Raw genomic sequence first — 23,892 nt, 5'->3', positions numbered from 1 at the left:
CAGGTATTTCGCATTTTTGCAATTTCCTGCACATCTGGCTTACAATTAGTTCTACAAAGTGCTGTCTGGCAGTGTACTGCAAACCCAGAGGTGAACAACACAACTCATCACACAATACGCTTAAAAGCACAATGTGGTAATGAAGTTTGCAAAAGAAATATTGCAAGCACACTTTCTTTGCACGTCGCCTCTGTAGTGTCACATTAACACACTTTATTAACACTCTGGCTCTTTAAAAATATTACTGAACTGTGTTTGACATCAGTCAAGTCTTCAAAGACACTTTTTCAAGAATGTGCTAATTTTGAAAGTCCCTTCCAGAGGCTCAGTTTTTCTGTTTCACTTCAAACATAGATGACTTTGAGCAGAGGAGGGACTCTATTAGTGGTAACTTCACCATCTGTAAGAAACCTGACAAAACAGAAATCCCACCTTCACTTCTTTAAATTGTTCATTTTACGTATATACGCCAAATATACAATAGTCCAAATGCCCCATCTAACAGTTGCTATTAGCATACAACATCACAGTCTGATTGTGAGCCTCCAATGCAGAAATTCCTTCAAGACAAAGTAAATTAAAAATTGGCTGGTAAAACAAAGAACTCAACATTAATTCTCCAGAGTTGACAGAACAAACCAGTGATCAAAACATGTGAATATTTATCTTTGTTGCTTTGTGTCTGATGGACATTTATATGTAGGTATGTTAGATTTAGCTACATACAGTACCTGTCCATTCTTGATAAACTGTTAACAGTACTATAAATCAAGGCTGTGACATCCTGTGTATTTGTTTTGAATATAATTCATGCCCTCTAGTGGTCAGCAGCTTTAAATTAAAGGATAAGTTCACCCAAAAGTGAAGATTCAGTCATGATCTACTGACCCCCAGATCAATGGAAAATCAGATGAAATCCACAGATGAAATGTTATTTCAAAAAACAGTGTGTCCAGCAGACACACATACAAACTCACTCGCACACACATGCTCCATGAAGAGTAAATTAGGACTTTTATTGAAACATTAGAAAAAACAACTGAAAACAAAACATTAAATGGCCCTGTACAGCTTGTCAGGCGTAATCCACATCTCCACAAGCCCTGAGATCCCATGTTGATTTGAAAATATATTATTTACCCCCTCGATACATGGTCAAGCACATGCTCCCACTTAGGACAGGGTGAGTGCTTTTAGGTTAGCAGAGGCACACTTCTGTCCCTGTGGTGTATTTCTGTAGATCTATCATCTCTCTCAGTTGTAATTAAAGAAGCCACTTTGATGAACCAGCTCCTGCAGGTTCTCTTTAATGCCAGTGAAGTATCCTTCACAAACCAAGAGCCCAAAAGGGGCAAAAAGTAATTTGATTTCTACAGATATCATAAGAACCAATGGGAGCACTAAGAGCTTGTAATATGAATTAATCAAATAACAAGTAACATTTTTCTATCTTATCTATATTATCTGTAGTTTAGGACTATGTTAGTGGAAGACACATGAAATAATAAATGATCATAGCACTCAAATCACAAGTAAATAATCATACTGGTTAATATCAAATACACTCATGTGGTACTGGTATTCAAAGTTATTACCAAAACTCATTAGATAGCAGTGTGGTATCCTGGTAATTAGCAGATTTTGAAGTAGTTATATGGGGATAAATGGGGATGAGGCTGGATTTTTTAGTTCTGTTCATTTTCTTTCTTGACCTCCCTGATCCTTGAGATCAAAGGTCAATGGGTCAGTGTGTTTCCGTGCACAGTCCAACACAGGCACAGGGAGCCTTTAGCTTAAAGCATCAAAATGTTTATGAAGGACTTTAGTTTTTTTGTATATTCCTGTATTCAGTCTGCTACATTGATCAGTTGGCTGGTTTGTTGGTTTGTTTGTTAATTGGCTTGATTGAATTAAAGGGGACTGTTGGTGCCTTGGTGGACGTATGCACTCTACTGAGTACAGTTTCAAATTATCCAGCCGGCTAACACTGACACATTTAAAGAAATGTTGAAATGAAACAACCAAAACTTGAGATCCACCATGAAAACTGAAACTGAACTGGAACTGATAATCCAAGTATTGATACATCTCTTCATCACTAAATTCACAACTTTGTATTTTGTTCAGTTTGACACTGAAGCGACCTCAAACACACAGAAGATCTCTAACCAAACACAGCTTTAAAGGCTCTGTACAGGTCAGTGTTTCTGTGGTAGTACATTTCCTCTGAAGATGCCATATATGTTTGGTCGATAGTGTAGGCGTACTGAGCCCTAAGGTAATTCTCATTCAGTGCTGCTTCTTCATATCTACCCAGACAGGCAGCGAGATGGACGGTTGCTCTGTAACTGGAGAAAAACAGCACCAGTGACAGGGTCAAAGTGACGATCACGAACGGGATGTTTTCGAAAAAACTCATCCATCTTGGAAGGATGAACGGGATGATGATACGGTTTATCGCAGGTTCACCATGTCTACCTTGTAGGAACACGAAGCCATTCCATGCATCATCCATTGGTGGTTTGAGAGGGCTAACACTGATATTTGGGATCATCCATTCTCTAGCTGCATTCATTGAGTTCCAGTAGAAGGGCAAGTTGCCAGGCTGATGGAAGATATCAGCATATTGACATCCTCGTTTCATACAGAAGAAGCACCTGTTCTGAGGCTGTATCATTCCTGTAGCAATACCATATGCTACATCTGCATTGATAGCACAGTTCCAGGGAGAATACAGGAGCACATCTTTGATGGAGGGCAGAGGCAGGAGGCAGCGGGCTGGGATCATGAACCCTTCAATTGCTCCGTGTGCCACAAAGGTGATGTCGATGTCCTCACAGTCCGTCTTCTTCTTTTTCTTATCGAGCTCTTGTTTCAGGAAATTAAACAAGTCCACAAGTCCAAAGAAGGCGACAGAATCATAATGTTCTGTCAGCCATTCCTTGACCACTTCATCCTGAGACATTCTTATTACATAATCTATCAGTTTCCTTTTTTCCTCAGAGCTTCTGTCGCTGTTTTCAATGATGCGCTTCACTTCTGCCAACTCCTCAAACTTTTCTCTGGAGGAGGAATTACAAAAATGAGGAATCAGTCATTTTGTTTGTCATCAAATTTAAAACAATGTCTTACATTTACTAATAAAAATCTCTGAACTCCTCTGCAGTTTGAGAAAAATCATAGTTAAGCATGTGAAAGCCCTCTTGAAATGCAGGGACTTATTAGTATTCTCTTGAATGAACCACATTTTTGAGGGCTTTAACATGCTCAAAAACTAATAATTCAAACATGGTGATTTACATATTTTATGGGTGTCCAACAGCGTGCCACATGGCTCGCTAGCGCCCCTTAAAATGCAGCCCCTGGGACTACTTTCACGTACGTCTATGAAATTCAGTACACGTGTGCATCACACGAAGACCTACAAAGAAGTCTCTTGGTGCCATGATCTTAACCCAACAGGAAGTCGCCATTTTGAATTTTTGGCAATATATACGTTTTGTATATTGCCCCCATCGTACCTCATGTCGTTGAACTGCTCCCTCAGTGTCTGGCTGATCTTCCGAATGTCGCATGCCGTATCTCTCAGTGATTGGCTCGCTTCAGTCACATGGTTTTTCTTAATTAGGTCTTGCCAGCTGTCAATCGCTTCATAAAGAGCAAACCCCATTCCAACAGCTCCTCCCACAACCTGATGATAAAGATGAATAGTTGATTTACAGTAAATTCACACTTTGTGGTTTACACTTCATATACTTGAACCTGAAATGTAATTAGTGAGTGTTCTCGAGTGCCAAAAAGTGGACACAGGAAGTCACATTCAACTCCTTCCTGCAGTGTCCAAATCAATGAAAATTCAGAGCCGTGACATTGTCTATGTGCAACCATTGAGCTTTTGTTTGCTTGTTTTGCATAGAAGTTATTAATGGATATATGGCTGCACAGACATTTGCGAGTGTGAATTACTAAACCGAACTGCTATATGAAGATGCCGCGTCAATTAGGCAAGTACCGGTGTAGCATCCCCTCAGTGGCTTGTAGGTTTTTTGTTTTTGTCCAATCAGGTCACTACAATCAATGTAATTTTTGTAACTAACTGTGTGATTGTCAAACAATACATGTGTCTGTAGTTAATGTGTCTGTAGTTAGTGAATCTTACCATGGCTCCTCCTTTAAGGGCTGTTTTAAATCCAGTTGTGGCCACTTGTTTCATGAGTTGTTTGGCTCCTTCAGCAAACAAAATATCAAATTTTTTCCCACCATTTTTCAATGAGAAAAATGTTAAAATACCGACAACTTGAAGTGTCAGTCCAGCTGTCATTGCAGAGTTGGAGCTCTGGTTCATCATCATGGCTCTCAGTGCGGGATCAGAAAAAAACTCTTTGCTGAAATCAATATTCTGTCTCAGACCACTTCGTCTGGCCATGGCTCCCACAATTTCAGACATGACATGTTGGTCCACCTCATCTGAGTCTGCGAAGGGACTCCTCTCCTTCACCTCTGCATTCAGTTGCTCAAATCGTTTCTGGATTTTTTCTGCAATCTTGTTGCTCTTCTTTTCTATCTCTTGCGCTTCTTTCAAGGTGTCACTGGATAAGAAGTGCTCAGTGATTTTGGTACCCACAGATACGGTGACACCTACACCCGTATATACTCCTCCTGCAACAGCTAAAAGTGGAGCAGCTGCTCCAGCGGTGAAGAAAGTGGCCACGCCGGCCCCAATCAGACTTGCTGCTCCAACCACAGATACTACGCTGCCAACACATTCTGCCGCGTTGCATTTCTCCCTGAGAGACTCAAGCTCCCGGGCCAGTTTCCTCAGTTGCTCTGCACAGCACTCCCTCTCCTTGATCCAGGAGAACATCAGCTCCAGCAGCTCGTCAGCGGTAGACATGATGAAGGTGAAGATCAACCTTATCCTCCAACGAGAAAACAGAGAACTGTCACTGTGTGATGAAGTCTGAAAGAAGAAAGTCAGAAGACAGATTAGAGAACACCAGAGAAAACTATCTGTGGATGAAGACCATGTAACACAAATGAAACATCACAGATGCTGGTTTTTAAACTCTGAGCTGGTAACAGGTTTTTTTTCCCTCTGTAGTCCACAGGACACAATGTCCATGATTTATATAAACAATCCCAGCGAGCAGTAGATGTCATTCAAACGTCTCAGCTAGATAGAGCCCTGAATTTGTCAACTATTTGTAACCCACATCTAGCATAAAGAATCTTGAAATTGTTTATACTTTGTTTTTGCAAGTATAAAATTTCTTTTACACGGCCTATGCTCAGCCTCGCACCCAGACCAGCTGTACTTTCTCACTCTCTCTTCTTTCTGAAAGTGAGTTGACACATGCACATTATTTTTAAGGCTTAATCTTAATAGAAAAGTACAAATGTTTCTAACAATTTTTTTTGAAAAAGGGTGATATTTAATATTTAATCTTTCTGCTGTTCTTTGCTGCTAGCTAGCATGCTATTTCCTAAATGTGGAATGCTAACCCTAAGCCTCTTCTGGAACCAGCTGACAAAATGAGCAGTACACATCAATGCAATGTCCATTATGTTTGTAGAAACACCTAAAATAGATGAAGGACTTTAAAAGTGACCTCTTTGACCATTTATAATCAGATATGTAGACAGTAGGCCTCAGACTCTGACAGTGTTTACCAGCTGGTTCAGTGCTTAGTCAGCCTGAGTATGGCTGCAGATAACAAACAGAGCTCTATATATAGCCATAGGCAAGGTTCACAATGTTCAGGCACACAGACAGAGACACACACGTGGCTATTCGTGTTTATGACCTGAGATATGAAACCATAAACCAATATTAAATTGAAGTGTTAATAATCACCATAAAAGTTAACTGAAGAACAATTAACACACAACATCCTGAAGTTAGACGTGTAATAAGAAGAGAAACAGGACTGACACGCCCTTTTTCCATGTTGATTTGAAGGCAAATAAAAATGATGTTGCAGCCTCAACAAACACTGATACAAATAGAAACACTGGGCTCTCTGCACATCCTGAACCATCACAAACCCTCAGACAGGAAAGTTCTTACCTCAGCCCAGAGAGATCTGTCCAGACGTGAACTCAGCTCCAGTTTGAGCCTGCTGAAAACTTTTTTTTTGTTTCACGTCGTTTCAAACTGAAAGTGAAACTTAAAGACATCAACACAGACTGATAGACTGATGGCGTCCCCTGCTGCTGAACTGCAGGACAACACACTCATCCAATATTTACAACAGGAAACACCCTGATACTGAAAAATAGCTAATAAAAAGATCATCGTTTCAGCTCCGACTTACTTTAGTTTCTGTTGTGAGAAAGATTCACGCATATTTTAACTCTAAAACTATGAAGAGTTTGAAATTTCTCAGCTGCTTGACAGACAAACCAAAAATGCTCCTCAGACCCCAGTTTGTTCACTGGTTTATTAAGTTTCACATTACTGACAACTGATAAATAACCAGAGTTTATGACGTGGCCATGGCTGGATTACACAGTGAAACAGGTTAATTTCTTGTTAACTCGCCCAGGATTCAGATTTGAATGAGATTGAAAAAGCAAGTAGGCTCTGTGACAAGCTATGTCCCATGGCTAACACCAGTTAGCAGCTTTGGCTAAAGCTAGCTAGTCAGATCCTAAACTGTGAAGTGAAGTTTCAGCTAACCAGCTAGCTAACTGATGGTTAGGTGGCTTTAACCTCGCTACACAAGTCATACTTTGTGTCAGGTCAGTTTATATTACTTAAAAAAAACTTTTACACATTTATACAACTTTAGCTACTTAAACTGTAACAAGTAAGGTTAGCTAACGTTAACGTGACTCACAAATGATACGATTAAATCATCTGTTGGTACAAATAAATGTTATTGTCAAAATGGCTGATTGGGTTCCTTTAATAGCCAACAGGGTGGGTGATATTTCGTGAAATAAAGCCCTCAACTTTATATAAAACTACTTCTTCAGCGATGTAACGTTAAATTAACGCATTGGGATGATTTGTCTTCAAAATAAAACAGTAAATACTCACCATGAAGGCCCTTATGTGTCAATCTCGATTTTATGATGATGATGATGATGATGATGATGAGTGGGGAGTTGATTGGACACACCTGTGTGTGCCGCGGCACGTGTGTAGTTCTGTTGCCCTCGAGCTCTCAGTGGAGGGTCTATCAGTCTTGACAGGTTTCATTGTTTATAATGGGAAAACAAATGCTGATGTCAGCTGTCCCTCGTTATGTTCACACGGTCATTTTACTGCTGCTGGTCACCGACTGCTGCCCGCTGGTTAGATCCTCCATGGCCGCCTCCAACGCGCCGCACAGCCTGGGCGACTTCACCTACCCGTACGACAGCATCCTCGTCCCGCTGCTCAAAGCCCTGTCAGACCACGGAGGGTCCAGGTGGAACCCGGGCCTGAAGAAAAATATGAGACCCGAGCACAGGTACATGAAATATCTGACGGAGATCTACAAGAAGTCCTCCAGAGTGCAGAGGAGTTTGGACGGGGATGATATCTACAACACAGTCCGCCTGATCAAGCCTCAAGACGAGTGTCTTGCACCAAGTAATAAAGGTGAGCAGCACAGACCCTAACAGCCCAGCTGACTGCACATTGACTACACTTCCAATGAAGGACACACAATATTCATAGTAGGCTGCTGAGGCTTGATAGCAAAAAGAATAATGATTAAAATGTTGACATATGCTGTTTTTTAAATTGTTTTTGTACCATCTTTTTAAGTATTATTATTCGGGGAGCGAAATATGTTTAGTCAAAATGGAGCAATTCAATAAGAATTGGCATTTTCACCTGTTGTCTAAGTGACATTATGCACTTAAACAGGCATCTGTGCAAGATGGACATGTTTATTCTAGCTTAGTGATAATTGGACATTTGTGTCATGACTCTTTTTTTTAAAAATGCAAAAAATATGACGGTGCCTTTTATGTTTTCTCATATTTTCCTTCAGAGAGTTTTACGCAGGCTCTTTCTTACAGCCTTGATCAAGTCAGAAGAAAAGAGCAGCTTCTAAAGTCGGCTCTGCTGTACAACTTTGACCAGGCAGCACCTGTCGACTCTGTGTGCTACCTGAGTATCAAGGAGCAGGAGCACTCAAACCAGTGTCAGCTGTGTCCCGGGATCCACTATGCTCTCAACTTCACAGCCACCGCAGACAGGAAGAGCAGGAGGAACTGGGTGGAGGTCGACGTCACTTCGTTTCTCCAGCCTCTCTTAAAGTTTCAGAAGAAGAACATACACCTGCTCATCAACGTCACCTGCCCGGATGAACAAAGAGCCGGTCATGACAGGGGTAAAGGCTCTCTGAAGATCATCCTGAAGTCCCCTCCTCTGCTTCTGTATCTCAATGACAAAATGGCCCAGCAGAGGTTACTGGACGACGGTTCAAAAGCAGGTCAAAAGCCAGCCACTGCAGCCAACACATTTCATGAGCAAATGGTTTTCAAACCAGAGAAGAGGATTGGGCCGAAGAGGCGATGGAAGAGGGAATCTTCAAAGAGCAAACGCGGTGATAAAAGTCTGGATATCCAGCTGCCGGAGCTGCTTCCAAGCTCTGAATTCCCGACAAGTGACTGTGCCCTGTACGATTTCAGAGTGCGATTTAGCCAGCTCAAACTGGATCACTGGATTGTTTTTCCACCAAAGTACAACCCCAGGTACTGCAGAGGCCCGTGCCCGAGGACCATGGGCTTCATCTACGGTTCACCTGTCCACACCATGGTGCAGAACATCATCTACGAGAAGCTCGACTCCTCTGTGCCCCGGCCCTCGTGCATTCCCTCCCATTACAGCCCCCTGAGTGTCATGATCTTTGAAGAGGACGGTTCGTACGTGTACAAGGAGTTTGAAAACATGGTCGCCACCAGGTGCACATGTCGCTAAGCCAGCTGCCAACATCCTTTTTCACAGGCTGAATAAGAGCATTGCCACAAACCTCCTCAACAGTCACCACAGGTGGACCAGGCTCAGTGGTTTCAAGTATTTATAAAATCATTGTGCATGAAATAAGTTTGATCTGGAGCAGGTGTATTTACTTAAAGTATTTTATCCTAATGAAAATGTGGAAAGGTGACATTTATTTACTTTTATTTAAGGTGTGACAAGAAAGGGTGCCAGTGCATCCTGTTCTTCAATTTACTGTTAGCAACATATTATTGCATCTGACACACTTGAGGAAGAAAATGAGTGTTGTATGACTTTTTGAGTTATTTTTTGTTAACTTATTTTGGGTGTGTTGTCTGTCATTATTCTTTAATTTAACACAGTTGCCATTTTTAAGTAGCCCTGTTCTGGAGAAAAGATGAAAAAGCAGTCATAAGCACTTATCAAACCTTTTTACATATCGTTTTATTCCTGGGGATTACAGACAGCTCTCTGAGTGGCAGCAGTCTTCATAATGTCCAGAATGAAAATTGTCAAGGTTTCAGTGTATATTTATTACTTCTGGTCACTGAGTGACTGTATACGTATGAACTGACTGCATACTTAATGAATTTGTACTGGTTGAATGTGACTAAATGCATCTCATGTCTATTTATGCAAATTGAACGAATTCACTGCATGCCTGTGCTCAGCTTAGGGATATTGAAAATATGTACATATTATCGGAGAAGTTCGAAAATAAAAAAAGTAACATGCATAAATGAAAATGATCGTACAAAATCTCTCAGACTTCACTTTGAGTAAGAGTATGTGTGACCCCTGGGGGCTTGAAGGTCAAATGAAAGCTTGTTTTCAATCATGGTCATGACCATAATGTGGAAAAGTACCTGGGTCCCCTGCACATAACTAAGTTGTACAGATCCCGCATCATTCAGTACTCAGACATTCTCTTTTAGGCATGAGACGATATGAAAAGGTCATGCCAGGATTACTCTGTCAAACATAGTTGCAAATTAGAATATTAAACCGATTTTCATCAAAATATTCTTAAAACTTTCAGATAAAAAGTAAAATTTCACTAAAACGTAGGCTACTACAAATAAATGGTGGTATCCTCACCTCCCGGTTGTTTTTTAGTTAGGAATCCGTAGTATTTACACACATCCGATCTACCTTTATGGGGGACACAATGCGCAATTCATGCCTCCAGCCATGGTGACAGGCTAATGCAATTCAAAATAAATCAGGAAACCAATATAGGACTGTACATCGGCAGGCTAGACGGCTTTTCAAGTCATTCATGTGTATATATTCACAATTATCTCAATTGATGATCAAATAATGTTGAAGTTAACTCCTCCGCCATCTTTATCTGGATCAAACTCCAGCCCGGCAGGTGGCGCTACTGCCCTCAGCGTGAGCAGCCAACCGGAAGCAACGCGCGAGTCAAAAGGAAGGACACCGGATCTTCATTAGGAAACGCTTTTGCGCAGCAGCACGGTAAGCTTCAAAGTCACATTTATAGCGGTGTAGTTTTACTTTTATCGGCTTTTATCATCGAGCTGTGTAAAAAATATCTGCTTTAATATCATTTAAGTGACTTAGTGTCTCGTTTAAACGACCACGTTAACGTAAGAGTCACGGTAATGTTTCAAGGACTGTGTGTACCTTAGCAGCTAGCTAGCACACTGGAGCTAGCTGACGATGCTAACATTTAGCTCTTACGGCTAACCAGTCCGGCTGGTCCTGTGCTGTAGCGTCAGCTGGGTGTTGTTGTTTTATGGTTTCACAATCACGTATCTAGATAATCTGTCCTTTTTGACTTTCAGTTCATTGACTGAAGTTTTTATGAACAACCTGATGGACAACCTTAACCTTATAATGTTATACAAGAAATGTCGTTTTAGAAAGGAACCATTTTGGATGGTTTCAGCTGACTTTAGCGTACTTCACCTACAACACTTACAAATATCATTAGGTAATAATCAAACATGCAAAGTCAAATAATCTTAAAGATCGTGTTAAACTCATGGTTAAAGTCACACACAGCCATGCTACGTATATTAGCTTATGTTTAGTAATCACAGTGGCCAGTCATGTAACAGACCTACCAAACAGAAAACAATCCTCTAAAATTGTTCAGTATCCTGTTATTACAGATGGAAATATGACTTGATTTGATTAAAAAGTCAAACCAGATTGAAAATAGTTTTTCTCCTTTCTATCAAGATGCACAGAGCTGTGTATTTCAAACTGTTCATATTGGACTATTTACATTAAGTTTCAACCATGCTTGTTAATTTACTTTTGTAAACTTAATGTCATTTCAGGTCAGCTCTCAAGGCACCATGGGTCGCCACTTCGGAAACTTGGCCAAGGTCAGACATATTATCACCTACAGTCTGTCCCCCTTCGAGCAGAGGGCTTTCCCCAACTACTTCTCCAAGGGAATCCCAAATGTGTGGAGACGGTTCACAACCTCCTTCTTCAAAGTTGCCCCCCGTGAGTTTTTGCATTGCTATATCATGCATCAGTTGTTTACATATAAAGCCATTAGAACTAATATGATTATTTATTTATCAAAATCTAAATTATCATCAATAATCAGTGGTTACAATGTATCTCTGCTTGCACTTTTGCAACTAAAATGTTTTCCTGGAGTTGCCGAGGTAATTTTTGTTTTCAGATGCAAATCGATGATATGGATAAAATCTTAAATCATCACTGTATGAATAATTTTATAATATGATCTTGCAAAATTGCAACAGTCCATCCTGTAAATTCTAGTATTTCCACATTTAGTTATGTTCCCTACTAGTTATTCATTCCTTTTCTGCTCAAGATTCAAGTTGTTTGTGCCTCTTATTACCAGACAGCAGCTCTGTAAGACAAGTCTGAGACTTGTATTTTTAATTACTTTGATCTTGCACAATATCAGTAGTCAGCTGGCCATCTCTGACTGTCTCCAACCTGTGAGCAATGTTTTCTTTGGATCTCAGGTTCGGCTTGTTTTGTTTTTAAGTCACACTAGATCCTCACCTAGTTTCTAGGTCCATGACCTGGGTGTTGAGTTGTGCTAGTGCCCAGTCATATGATAAGCCTGTTACCTGCTTTAGCCCCAGCCTCTGTTGTGGTTTAAATGTCAAGTCACAGACGCAACAAGACATAAAGTGTCAAATGACAAGTGGATGCCCACAAGTGTCTTCAGCACCTTTCTTTACTGCAGTTGTTGTAAATGTAACTTTAAAAGACAATAATCAAAAACACTATTTTACAAGATAACTTCAAGTCAAGATGTTTTTAAAAAGTTGTTGTATGCTATGGATTCACTTAAAATTCTAGGTGGAAGAAGTAACTTTAAGATTATGCTGCTAAGCAAATACTGCTTACCCCCTCACATAAATGGGCAGATGTAATAAAAACAATTTTAAACTGTCTCCATTTTCTTACATTGACAGTATGTGTGCCTTATTTTATTTATATATTTATTTTTTCACAATAAATGTTTGAGTTAAATCTTTATAAATGTGGTTAATACTCCTTTTTCAGAATCTCATAAGGGTTGATATAAAATTAACCATTGATTTCAAGATTATACGTAGAGCCTTAATTGCTATATTATATTTATGGTGATGGTCCTGGTGATAACTTGTTATGTGATATTGCTTTTGCAGCAATGACCGTCATGTACCTGGTATACACCTGGGGCAACAGTGTCCACGAGCAGGGCAAGAGGAAGAATCCTGCTGACTTCCAGAATGACGAATAAACCACCTGCCAGGTTCCTGAAAGCTGCCCTCTGTGATTAATTCCAAGTCTGCGTTTCGCCAATAAAGATGAGATATTTATGTGAAAAACAGTCTTGATTGTTTTGATTCAGACTTGTTCTTGTGGTTGGATTAATGCAAATCAGTGTATCATGTGGGTGTTAGGCCAGTGCTACTGTTGTACAAGTTATACAAATGCATTGCTGAAGTAATCAGTTGATTAACAGAAATGTAGTCGCATACAGTTTTATCAAGCAGAAGTGTCCATGGTTATTATTTCCAACATCTCCAATGTGATTTGCTACTTTTGCCAGTTTTATATCCTTTTATAAATGAATATTGTTGGGTTTTGGACTGTGGGCTCAAAAGAACAAGAAGACAAGAAGATACCACCCTGGGTTCAAGGAGAAGCTTGATGGGCATTTTTCACAATTCCTGACATGATAATGATGAAAGATTAATCAGAAGGCCAGATCACATTAGTTTTAAGTATCTGCACTTAGCAGCAGCAGTAAGTAGTGGATGGATGGCGGTTGTGCCTACCAGTATTAATGTAGGCTAATGGAAGATGGGGAGCCACAGCCAGATCTAGATCATTATAACAGATTTGTTCTATTAATATGGGTGAGAAATACAAATGGCAGCTTCATGTAATGCCTTTCCTCGCCTCTGGGCGGCGCACGACAGCAGCGCGCGGTGCTCTGCGGTCGGATGCGATTGGTCGACGGGACGGACAGAAGATTCCGGAACGCTGTCACGCATCAACCGGCGTTGCGCACCGCATGCTGCTACCTAGCTTCATGGACCAAGAACAAGGGTGTATCACCGTCCGCTGACTGAAATCCACTGTAGCTGCCGCTGCTGTCACTTTTAGCACTGAGCCGTGTTTCCGTTCTTCCTTGTAATTATCGCAATCTGAACCGTTCAGTTAGCTCGCCAGCAAAGATGTCAGTTGTCGGGTTTGACGTCGGGTACCTGAACTGCTATGTAGCGGTAGCCAGAGCCGGAGGGATTGAAACTGTCGCTAATGAATACAGCGATCGATGTACACCGTAAGTACCAACCGGGCGCATTATTGTGTGTGACTTGCGCTGTGTTATCTCCAATGATGGCAGGTACAGAGTGTGAATGGATGGATTCACTTTTCTTCCATCGCGATATTGAGCGAAGCTAAGCTAAGTTAGCACTCTAACGGGTTTCACAACAGGAAACAGCATGTGATTGCTAAAGCTAATGCTAGCTGAAACAAAACCATTGTGAGTGCAAAGGAGCCCTGGCCTGAGCCCCACCACGCACGATGAAACTCTTCTTCGGCTGTTTTACTACATTAATATCGTCCAGATAATCTATAGACTATTAATTGACCTTCGCAGGCAGGTATTGGATTTTTTTTTTTTTTTTTTTTTTTTCTTTCTCACTGCAGGCGTGAATGAGCGCATGATTGGAGGAGGCCAGATTCTAGCTGTCAAAACGACCTGATCAATCCCTTGTACTTCATTTTCAGAACCATAGCCCAGAAAAAACGATTATATAATATTGACATGGAAACACGAAAATGTATTACGACGTGAAATCGTCACCCTCAGAATGAAATACCATTTTAATTGCTGCCTTTATCAACCCTACATGAAGCTGCATCGTCTCAAAAATTGTTGCAGGGGAGTTAACTGAATCGTGCTTTCTGTTTTTAGAGCATGTGTTTCTTTTGGACCCCGGAATCGATCGATCGGTGCTGCTGCAAAAAGCCAGGTATGTTTTTAATGGGGGATAATGGGACACCGGATTCTGACAGAAGAGGGACCGGTGTTCCCATAATGCACCGAGTATGAGCCTGGTCAATAGTAGGCATGGGTGCAGCACACATCACACTCATTAAATCCATGTTCAGGTGTACATGTTTATAGAATAGAGGTTTTTCAATTCTTTTTCCACAGATCGTCACAAACTGCAAGAACACAGTCCAGGGTTTCAAGAGGTTTCATGGCAGGGCCTTCTCAGATCCCTTTGTGCATCGCCTCAAAAACAGCTTGGTGTACGACATTGCACAAATGCCAACAGGAACGACTGGCATCAAGGTAGGAGAATCTGTTGATTGTATTAGTTATAGCCTAGACACACTGGATATACCTAATTATTACTTACAAGAGACTTCCAGTGACTCCCATTTATTGTTAACGTTCTGCCTGCCGGTCCAGGTAATTCAAAATCTGCAACAAAAAAATGTTTAGTCAGACAAGAGAAACATTCATTGAGACATTCTGTCAGAGCAAGGAGAAAAGCTTTTATTTAGTTTGACATGTTTGTGGTTTAAAACACTACTGGTTAACTGGTGTTGACTTCATGTTGACTCATCAGGTCAGAGATAATAAAAAGAGACACCTGATGTTCTATGGAGACGGTACAACAGGAAGTAAATATTATCATGCCAGCAGACACAAAGCAAACTTGTATTTACAACAATAGTACAGATTATAATACAGTGGACACAAAGTATTTCAGAGCATGATACAGTCACATAAATGGAAACAAGAGATATTGTTTATTAAAATCATTTATATTCTGTCTTCATTCATGAAAACCAAATATTTTTAGATTTGTCACGGTCATTCTGGTGGTTATTAATTGAGATTTGTTCCAAAATAAGCCTTAAGGCTCAACAAGCACCAAAAGCTTGTAGATGAACAGCACTTTATGGCACAGCAGATGTGTGTCTTGAAGTTGTGAAATCTGTCTGTGTCATCACAAGCTGAACTGAGATAAAGTTCAAAATGGTGGGAGGATAAGGGACAATGGCACCCGACACTATGAGTTTCAGGCAATGTCAAATGAAGCAAATAAGCCAAACTGTGCATGTTTGGCAATGTGATTTATTGTTAATAATAAAGTAAAATGTTTACATTTGGCCAGAGATTGAGCTAGATAGTAATGCTTTATCAGTCCACCATCATGCAGTAACTTTTTGTGTGGAGCACTAATTATTAGCTGATACGGAGCAATGTAATACTTTTCTCTTGTCTGACAATTTCCCTGTCACTAAAGGTGATGTACATGGAGGAAGAGAAGGTGTTCAGCATTGAACAGGTCACCGCCATGCTGCTGACCAAGATGAAGGAGACGGCAGAGAATGCCCTTAAGAAGCCTGTGGCTGACTGTGTCGTGTCTGTAAGTATTACATATTACTGTACTTGTTGATGCTGTCTGTACAGAGGGGCAACATATTTAGTCTTTTGGCCAGCATATAGAAGCCCAATGCTCTCCCCACACAGGTGTTTTCACTTCTTTTGGCTGTTCACACCTGTTATAAGTAACAGTTAGGGGTGGGATCACAATTGATTTAATCATGATCATGGTTCACAATCTTAAATTGTGATCTTTTTTACTCAATTCTGAAATGAACTGTAGACTATAGTGGGACTTTAAACATTAAAACACATTATTGCATGGCTCCAGACTAACCTTTTCCACTAGTAGCACTGGTTCTCCTCTTTGACCATTTTACGAGCTCCACTTAAATCTTTATGCACTGCAGTACATTTGTATTCGTTCCATCTTAACTGTATTACCAATGGTAGAAAACGATTTTCAGAAAAATCAATGTTCTATTTTATTTTTTTTAAAGTGAAGTGCTTTAAGAGAAAGTAATTTCCATTACTTGTTAAAGGGAGGCTGCAGCAGCTCCTAATACCAGATATTTTAAAAAACATCAATTAATTTTTAATAGTGTTAAAACTATAGTGTTTTCCCCATTCTTACTGGCATACAGACTCAGAAGAGGATTTACTTTGTTTATTTATCAGTTTATTATCATATGTACAAATCCATTATTAGATTGTTTTAAAGGAAGTTTTTCAAGTGTCCCACTGAATCCAACTAACAGATATCAGGGTCAAACACACTGCAGGAGAGGGTTCGTAATACAGCTGCTATTACTGCTGTGTACAGTGACACTCGTGGGCAATTTGTGCAATAGGATGTGTGATTTCTCAAAGCTCTTCACTATAAAATAGATCGATAGAGATTGTTCTAAAATATGGATGTTTGGCAGAGTAGACTATTATTTTTATAATGTTTAAGCGTACCGTTCCTTTGATTTATGTATTGCTGCGGCGGCCACAGCAAAACGTCACCAGCAATCGCTACTGCTGGTGTTTTACCTGATAACTGATGATGATTATAAAAATCAAAATCACGTGGACATATCTGCAAACTGCAGGTACTCCTAGTTATAAAATGCAGTCGCACTGTCTCCTTAAATGGTCACAGTCTGGAGCCCTGTCCTCATTCACCATGCCACTAACGCATGTTGCATTATTTACAGGAAGAGCCACATGAAGTAATTTGTCCAGTTAGCGTAGCTAGCTCTCTAGTTGGCTACATCACTCTACTGGTATGTTCATGTAGCATGAAAATGCCAGTCAATGAGGTTATGTGAAGTTGGGAAACAGAAGTCAGAGGACAATAAATACTGCAATGATTCACCTGAAAAATAGATCATAGAGGCCTACAAAATTGATCTTGATGTAAAATTTTCTGATCGCTCCCCCCCTGCTGTCATTAGTCCACAGAGTTTGGTGACATCACGTTTTTGCCAGCATAACTTCAGCCTGACAAGAGGTCTAATTAAGCAGGTTAAAAACAACCTGTGTAACTGTTGAATGAATCTAAAAATGAATCTATATGAAATGCTCTTCTTTACCAGGTTCCCTGCTACTATACTGATGCTGAGAGGAGATCAGTGGTTGATGCTGCTCAGATCGCTGGTCTCAACTGCCTGAGGCTCATGAATGAGACAACTGCAGGTCTGTACTGGGTGTTTTTGGGCAGGGCTCGGGCAAGGTTGTGCATGTTTGTGATTGTTGTTCTCAATGTGGCTGGCACTCAGACCTAACATAACTCATAAAAAAGCAGACTTTGACATTGATTCCAGCAGTTGCTTGTTGCATAAATAATTTAACAATTTTCCTTACAGTTGCATTGGCGTATGGGATCTATAAACAAGATCTCCCTGCTCCCGAGGAGAAGGCCAGGAATGTGGTGTTTGTGGACCTGGGCCATTCTGGATACCAGACATCAGTGTGTGCCTTCAATAAGGGCAAACTCAAGGTGTGTAGACAAATCAACATATTTAACATTTTTTAACAGTGTATGAGAGGCTGCGTTTCATTCCTTTAACTCTCTCTTGACCTATTCTCCATTTCTCTCAGATACTTGCCACAGCTTGTGACCCAGAGTTGGGAGGAAAGGACTTTGACGAGGAACTGGTGAAGTATTTCTGTGAGGAATTTGGCAAGAAGTACAAGCTGGATGTCAAGACAAAGCCCAGGGCTCTGGTCAGGCTCTACCAGGAGTGTGAAAAACTGAAAAGACTGATGAGCGCCAACTCCTCTGACCTGCCACTTAACATTGAGTGCTTCATGAATGACATTGACGTCACTGGAAAAATGAACAGGTAAACCAACAAGTTGCCATTTGTTGCTCTTAGTAGCCATGGTTCATATCTACTGTTTTTTGTTTGAACTGCCATTTTAAAGCTGAAGTCATGTTTGCCCTTTCTCTTATACAAGGGGCCACTTTGAGGAGATGTGTGCTGATGTTTTGACCCGAGTTGAGGCTCCGCTGCAGAGTCTCCTGGAACAGACCAGTGAGTTTACTTCACCTAACTTACCTGTCTTCTGTTAAAGAAAGTAATGTATGCAAGTTTACTATTAGTTTGTGTGATAATAAAACGTTTTTTTTCCCATAAGAACTGAAAAAGGAAGACATCTATGCAGTAGAGATAGTGGGGGGCGCTTCCAGGATCCCGTCTGTCAAAGAGAGAATCAGCAAATTCTTCGGGAAGGAGTTAAGCACCACACTGAATGCTGACGAAGCTGTGGCCAGAGGATGTGCTCTGCAGGTTTGTCAGACTTTGGTTTTCCACCCTCCTGTTGCTCACTAGAAAATCGTCACATCAGCTCTTGAGTCTGCATCTGTTGATCTTTTGAAAATAAACTGGAAGGGCCGTTTTTTGTATTTAGGTTTAAAATGTTTATTATAACTATTAACGAGCTCTCTCACTGGTTGTCTCCACAGTGTGCAATACTGTCACCTGCCTTCAAGGTGCGTGAATTCTCCATCACAGACGTTGCTCCCTACCCCATCTCCTTAAAGTGGCATTCTGCTGCAGAGGAAGGTCTCAGGTAAAAAACAAATAAACAAAAAAACCTGTTCGAACATTTCTATTTTTATCCCAACTGTCTGTGGTCTCAATTATTGAATGTAATAATAATTGTGACACACTCTCTCACTTGTTGCAGTGATTGCGAGGTATTTCCCAGAAACCACGCAGCACCTTTCTCCAAAGTGCTGACCTTCTACCGGAAAGAGCCTTTTTCTTTGGAGGCCTACTACAGTAGCCCTAATGAGCTGCCCTACCCTGATCCCACGATTGGTAAGAAACGAAAGCTTCCTAAGTGATCTCTGACCACGAGGGAATAGAAGGAGGAGTAGTTAATGTGTTCACACCCAACAGATACACAGGCAGATTAGCATCCTGTCAGGCTTCTGTCTACTTTACAAATACAAGTATGTGCTGTGGTTTGGTGCACAAACTCCAAGCAAATAAAATTACTGAACTGACCTGCTCAGACAAATGGCATCAAGAGAGGCTTTAAAGCTGTTTTGCCTACTTAGTTTTTGTTATTGATCTTTCTTTATTTTCTTCTTTACAGGTCAGTTCCTGATCCAGAAGGTTGTCCCACAGGCCACTGGGGAGAGCTCCAAGGTGAAAGTCAAGGTGCGAGTGAACATCCACGGTATCTTCAGTGTGTCCAGCGCCTCCCTGGTTGAAGTGCAGAAGACTGATGAGACAGAGGAACCCATGGAGACAGAACAGGCTAATGATAAAGATGGAGAGGTACTTCAGCCAAACAAGTGTCTTTTTTTCCACACAAAGTCTCCTTTTACACTGAGAATCAGATCTGTATTTGTACTACCAGTTCTACATCTGTTTTGAGATTAAAAAAAACAAAAAAACAACAATCTTTATTACTTCACTGCAGTCCAAGATGCAGACCGATCAGGATGAGCAGCAGGGTCAAGGAGACGGTCAGAAAGAAACGGAAGAAAAGAAAAGTGAGAATGAAGAGATGGAGGTAAGATGCTCAATTTCTGTGTAAAACAATTAGTGTTACCAGAGTTACCAGTTTATTAGATTGTCTTTGCAAGGAAATGCAATTCAGTACATTAGCCCAAAATAAAGACAATCTTTGAGATCCTTAAAAAGCTTAGATTGTTTTGTTTTTCATCGTTGTGTATGTAATACACATTAGAAATGTGAAACACGATAGGACCTTTTTAAATGGAGAATTAAACCAGCTCTAACGCGGAGTAAACAAAGCTCAGCTAGATGTTTCACAACGTGTTTGACGCAGAGCCAAAGCCCTGCGATTCTGGAGAAAGACAGTTGATTGTTTAGTCTCATTCCCAGGTTGTTAAATACTGATGATCTAATAAGATTTGGTCATTGCATGTCTTGATTCATTTTGAGTGATATTTTGAATCTCAGTGCCTGTTTCTCTTACTTTTCAGACTACCACAGAGGAGGGCAAAGGTGAGAAGAAGTCCGACCAACCCCCACAAGCCAAAAAGCCCAAAGTCAAAACAAAAGTGCTCGAGCTTCCGATTGAAAACAGTCCACAGTGGCAGCTAGCAGATGACATGCTCAACCTTTTTGTAGAAAATGAGGTAACTAAACATTGCGCCGTCGCATAACTAAATCCACCCATCTGCCTGCCATCTTTAATTACTTGATCTATTTTGAAGTGTTTAGCGGTAACCGTTGCTGTTTGGGTTCTCTTCAGGGTAAGATGATCATGCAGGACAAGCTGGAGAAGGAGAGGAACGACGCCAAGAATTATGTAGAAGAGTATGTGTACGACATGAGGGACAAACTACATGGGATGCTGGAGAAGTTTGTCAGTGAATCTGTGAGTAGACAGCCACCTCTGACTCTTTGTAAAGACAGAATTGGGTTCAATGCTACAACACATTTGGCTTTCCTTTACTTGTTGTGAAATAATTTTTTATACTTTTAGGACCGAGATGCTTTGTCATTAAAGCTGGAGGACACTGAAAACTGGCTGTATGAAGATGGAGAGGACCAACCCAAGCAGGTGTACATTGACAAACTGGCAGAGTTAAAGGTAATTATTGCTATAGAGATTGCTTTTTTTCCTCCATTGACTGGTTGACATTATGATTTTTTTAATGACATGCATATTGTGTTGGCTACAGAAACTTGGTCAGCCCATCCAGGAGAGGTATACAGAGGCTGAAGAGAGACCTAAAGCATTCGAGGAAATGGGAAAACAAATCCAGCAGTACATGAAATTTGTTGAAGCATTCAAAATGAAGGTAAAACTAAAGGCTTAATCTGAAAGATTCCTGAAGTAATAATGACTGTTGAAATTAGTAACACCACTTTTGTTATTTACATTTGATTTCCAGGAGGAGCAGTATGACCATTTAGATGAGGCAGATGTCAACAAAGTGGACAAACTGGCCAGTGATGCAATGATCTGGATGAACAGCGCCATGAACCAGCAAAGCAAACAGAGCTTGTCGGCTGACCCCTCTGTCAAAGTAAAAGACATTCAAGCAAAAACAAGGGTAAGTATTCATTATCTTTTGTATATATAATAAAACCAGAGCAGTTAGAAATTGTGAATTGTATCAATTACGATTCGGCTGATCGATAGTGGTTCTAATTGATACCCAGTTTCGATACCAGTATGGTTTTAAAAGTGTTTACTTCTACTTTTATTGTTTCATTAAAGTATTTTTAATGAGACCTTTTTAAAAAAGTAAATGCATACAATAAAAATGTATGGTTTTTACAAAAAAAAAACAAAAAACTGAATCACACAATTAAACTGTAATCAGAAGTAAATCCACTCCATCAACAAAAACATGAGTAAATGTGAGACTGCACTTGAACCAAAGGTGAATTGAGCCCACACTGATACTGTACAGAAAACACATCCAGAGCAGGTCAGATACGCTACTTAGGCTACCAAGACCACAGCAAGAAAGAGGGCATGAAACACCAACTCACCATTGAAGCTCTTAAAGGAGCACAATCCACTGGTTATTGTGGAAAGAGAGGTACTCCCTAAAAACTTGGCATTTCACCCAGATGGACGTGGTTTTGCAGGGCGTAGTAGTGCATGCTTCAGCAAGCTCCATGACCTTCTCTGGGTGCACGTTGTGTTCCAGTTATTTGTGTATTTAACCTCTGGTTAGGTTTATAAAATTAAACTACTAGGTTAGATTTAAGTAATAAAAATACTTGGTTAGGTTATACAAAAGATCATGGTCTGGATTAAATGAATAAATCAATGTTCACTTTTGGTCTTACACGGGATAGGAGCAACAATGATCACCAAAAATGAAAATAATCTCTGATGCTATGAGTGATGAGACACCCAGTGTGAGCTGACACAAACACTGTGTGACGAAGGATGTGAGACCCCATCAAATGCTGAACGTTCATTTAGATGCCTTGCCACCTTAAGTGTTTGGCCACATTGGATGTGCATCCTGACCTTAGACTAATTAGCTTCCCACATGCATGCTTAGCATTTTGGATTCAGTTCCACATTGGAACTGAATTTCGGCCCCCACCATGCCCATGTGTAAAATAAATATGTAAGATGCTTAAGCCAGCTAGATTTGTTCAAGGGATACACATCGTAGCCATTGGTAAATTGGACCCAGAATGTGATTATTTAACCCTAAGAAATCAGATTGCAGGATTTCTGTGTTGAAATTAATCAAATTTCATACGTTGCTATTTGGGTTTAAGATCATGAAGTTGCCATATGCTGTTTCAGAGAGATATACTTTATTGCTCCCGAGGGAAAATTAGAAGTAATTTTTCAGTTATCTTAAGTTTTTAAGTAATGAGACACTGAGGTCAACTATCTACCAAGAACATGAGTAACAGCTGTGCCTATATTGCAGTTATTTGTTGGGTGAGAGCCAATTACTAGATCTCCCACATGATTGTATTTCTTTAACTAAAGCCATTAGTACATGTTGTTTTCCTCGTGTAATTTCCCAGGAGCTGTTCTCGACTTGCAACCCCATTGTGACCAAGCCCAAGCCCAAGGTGGAGCTTCCCAAAGAGGACACGCCTGCAGAGCAGAACGGGCCTGTCAACGGACAGGAGAAACCCCAGGAAGAAACTGGAGACAAGGGAACGACCGAGAACACGGGCAACCCCAGCTCAGAATCCACAGACAACAAGCCCGACATGGACCTTGATTGAAGCAGCCTAACGCCTCCCTAAGCAAAGCCGATCGGGGAGCTGGTTGTTTCAGATTGAGATGCAGCCTGGGTGTATATCAGAGCAGGTTTAAGTGTTTCAGGAACTGCACTCTAAAGTCAAAAAAGCAGGCAGGGTGATTAGCACACTGAGCCCAGCTCCTGGTGGTATCTCTCTGATGACATAGCATGCCCTCTCTCTTTCTGGATGACATAAATCAAAAGCCAGCCGCAATAAGCCTGTTTGACAATGAGCGCTGTACACATGATGGTATTTATTTCTGTTGTGTGCTCTGTACATGTTCTGGTCTGTGTCACAATATGGTTTTAATAAAGTTATTGAAAATCAGCTGTGCCATATTTATTGCTTTGGTCAGATACAATGCTTCACAAAGATATTGCTTCTGTTTAGCTAGCAGGGTGCTAGTTACCACTGAAGATTGGTCATATTTCTGGGAATTTGGGGGGTTTGATGACATATTATGCATCTTGAAATGGTGCTGTCAGGCAAAAGGCTTAATTTAAGAGCTTAGTATGAGAGAAAAAACGTTTAGCCACACTATGAAGATAGATGAGAATAGCTAGGAGTACCTGGACCTCAGTATTTCTGAAATGCTAGCTACAGTTGTGCTGAGTGAGTCATGATACACACTAAAGATGATTTTAATTAGTTATAGATATGAGTTGTTGAATATGAAGGTAACTCAATTGGTAAAATAACCTGATGAGGTGATAAAGATGATATAGAAACAAAAGATGTACAAATAAAAGTTACGGTCGGAGGCATTGAACGTTACACTGATCATTATCTTATGTCGCCTAGCAACAACTACGTTCCGCTAGGTGCTTCACGCTAATGATTTTCAGCTAAAGCTCAAAACATCTTTCATGCTAGCTCTTGAC

The 23,892-nt window shown here is 40.5% G+C and overlaps 4 protein-coding genes across 5 annotated transcripts; 3 read left to right on the top strand and 1 right to left on the bottom strand.

Annotated features, from left to right (window-relative positions):
• Nucleotides 1–991: 991 nt before the first annotated feature.
• LOC141013680 (uncharacterized) lies at nucleotides 992–7,120 on the bottom strand. 2 transcript variants are annotated; one of them, XM_073487495.1, is made up of 5 exons: nucleotides 7,043–7,120; nucleotides 6,068–6,154; nucleotides 4,160–4,960; nucleotides 3,522–3,691; nucleotides 992–3,062 (listed from the first exon to the last, which is right to left on the bottom strand). In XM_073487495.1, the coding sequence occupies exons 3-5, from the start codon at nucleotides 4,892–4,894 to the stop codon at nucleotides 2,165–2,167; spliced, it is 1,803 nt and encodes a 600-aa protein (XP_073343596.1). In that variant the 5' UTR covers nucleotides 4,895–4,960; nucleotides 6,068–6,154; nucleotides 7,043–7,120; the 3' UTR covers nucleotides 992–2,164. The 2 variants fall into 2 exon arrangements, with proteins under 2 accessions (XP_073343596.1, XP_073343597.1); XM_073487496.1 differs by having other exon boundaries at nucleotides 4,160–4,919.
• A 5-nt stretch (nucleotides 7,121–7,125) lies between these two features.
• Nucleotides 7,126–8,989, top strand: gdf9 (growth differentiation factor 9). The gene is made up of 2 exons (XM_073487497.1): nucleotides 7,126–7,588; nucleotides 7,986–8,989. The coding sequence occupies exons 1-2, from the start codon at nucleotides 7,213–7,215 to the stop codon at nucleotides 8,915–8,917; spliced, it is 1,308 nt and encodes a 435-aa protein (XP_073343598.1). The 5' UTR covers nucleotides 7,126–7,212; the 3' UTR covers nucleotides 8,918–8,989.
• Nucleotides 8,990–10,346: 1,357 nt separating this feature from the next.
• Nucleotides 10,347–12,774, top strand: uqcrq (ubiquinol-cytochrome c reductase, complex III subunit VII). The gene is made up of 3 exons (XM_073487016.1): nucleotides 10,347–10,417; nucleotides 11,248–11,419; nucleotides 12,592–12,774. Exons 2-3 carry the CDS (start codon nucleotides 11,266–11,268, stop codon nucleotides 12,684–12,686), a joined length of 249 nt encoding a protein of 82 aa, XP_073343117.1. The 5' UTR covers nucleotides 10,347–10,417; nucleotides 11,248–11,265; the 3' UTR covers nucleotides 12,687–12,774.
• A 645-nt stretch (nucleotides 12,775–13,419) lies between these two features.
• Nucleotides 13,420–23,338, top strand: hspa4b (heat shock protein 4b). Its single transcript, XM_073486755.1, has 19 exons — nucleotides 13,420–13,736; nucleotides 14,376–14,433; nucleotides 14,619–14,759; nucleotides 15,724–15,846; nucleotides 17,384–17,483; nucleotides 17,654–17,787; nucleotides 17,889–18,133; nucleotides 18,249–18,325; nucleotides 18,429–18,580; nucleotides 18,757–18,863; nucleotides 18,981–19,114; nucleotides 19,395–19,579; nucleotides 19,725–19,817; nucleotides 20,254–20,409; nucleotides 20,526–20,651; nucleotides 20,760–20,867; nucleotides 20,959–21,078; nucleotides 21,172–21,333; nucleotides 22,787–23,338. The coding sequence occupies exons 1-19, from the start codon at nucleotides 13,630–13,632 to the stop codon at nucleotides 22,991–22,993; spliced, it is 2,535 nt and encodes an 844-aa protein (XP_073342856.1). The 5' UTR covers nucleotides 13,420–13,629; the 3' UTR covers nucleotides 22,994–23,338.
• Nucleotides 23,339–23,892: the final 554 nt, after the last annotated feature.

This window comes from Pagrus major, chromosome 18 (genome assembly GCF_040436345.1).
Source record: "Pagrus major chromosome 18, Pma_NU_1.0".
Classification (NCBI taxonomy): Eukaryota; Metazoa; Chordata; class Actinopteri; order Spariformes; family Sparidae; genus Pagrus; species Pagrus major.
This window is presented reverse-complemented; position numbering and strand designations above follow the sequence as displayed.

What these genes read in the sequence shown, in the direction of transcription:
- LOC141013680 (XM_073487495.1), bottom strand. Translation starts at nt 4,894, where the DNA reads ATGTCTACCGCTGACGAGCTGCTGGAGCTGATGTTCTCCTGGATCAAG. An exon ending in CCCTTAAAGGAGGAGCCATG is followed by an intron (nt 3,692 to 4,159) that starts GTAAGATTCACT and finishes CTTTATCATCAG; the next exon opens with GTTGTGGGAGGAGCTGTTGG. An exon ending in GAGCAGTTCAACGACATGAG is followed by an intron (nt 3,063 to 3,521) that starts GTACGATGGGGG and finishes TTCCTCCTCCAG; the next exon opens with AGAAAAGTTTGAGGAGTTGG.
- gdf9 (XM_073487497.1), top strand. Translation starts at nt 7,213, where the DNA reads ATGGGAAAACAAATGCTGATGTCAGCTGTCCCTCGTTATGTTCACACG. An exon ending in TCTTGCACCAAGTAATAAAG is followed by an intron (nt 7,589 to 7,985) that starts GTGAGCAGCACA and finishes ATTTTCCTTCAG; the next exon opens with AGAGTTTTACGCAGGCTCTT.
- uqcrq (XM_073487016.1), top strand. Translation starts at nt 11,266, where the DNA reads ATGGGTCGCCACTTCGGAAACTTGGCCAAGGTCAGACATATTATCACC. An exon ending in CTTCTTCAAAGTTGCCCCCC is followed by an intron (nt 11,420 to 12,591) that starts GTGAGTTTTTGC and finishes TTGCTTTTGCAG; the next exon opens with CAATGACCGTCATGTACCTG.
- hspa4b (XM_073486755.1), top strand. Translation starts at nt 13,630, where the DNA reads ATGTCAGTTGTCGGGTTTGACGTCGGGTACCTGAACTGCTATGTAGCG. An exon ending in GTGCTGCTGCAAAAAGCCAG is followed by an intron (nt 14,434 to 14,618) that starts GTATGTTTTTAA and finishes CTTTTTCCACAG; the next exon opens with ATCGTCACAAACTGCAAGAA. An exon ending in GTCACTGGAAAAATGAACAG is followed by an intron (nt 18,134 to 18,248) that starts GTAAACCAACAA and finishes CTCTTATACAAG; the next exon opens with GGGCCACTTTGAGGAGATGT.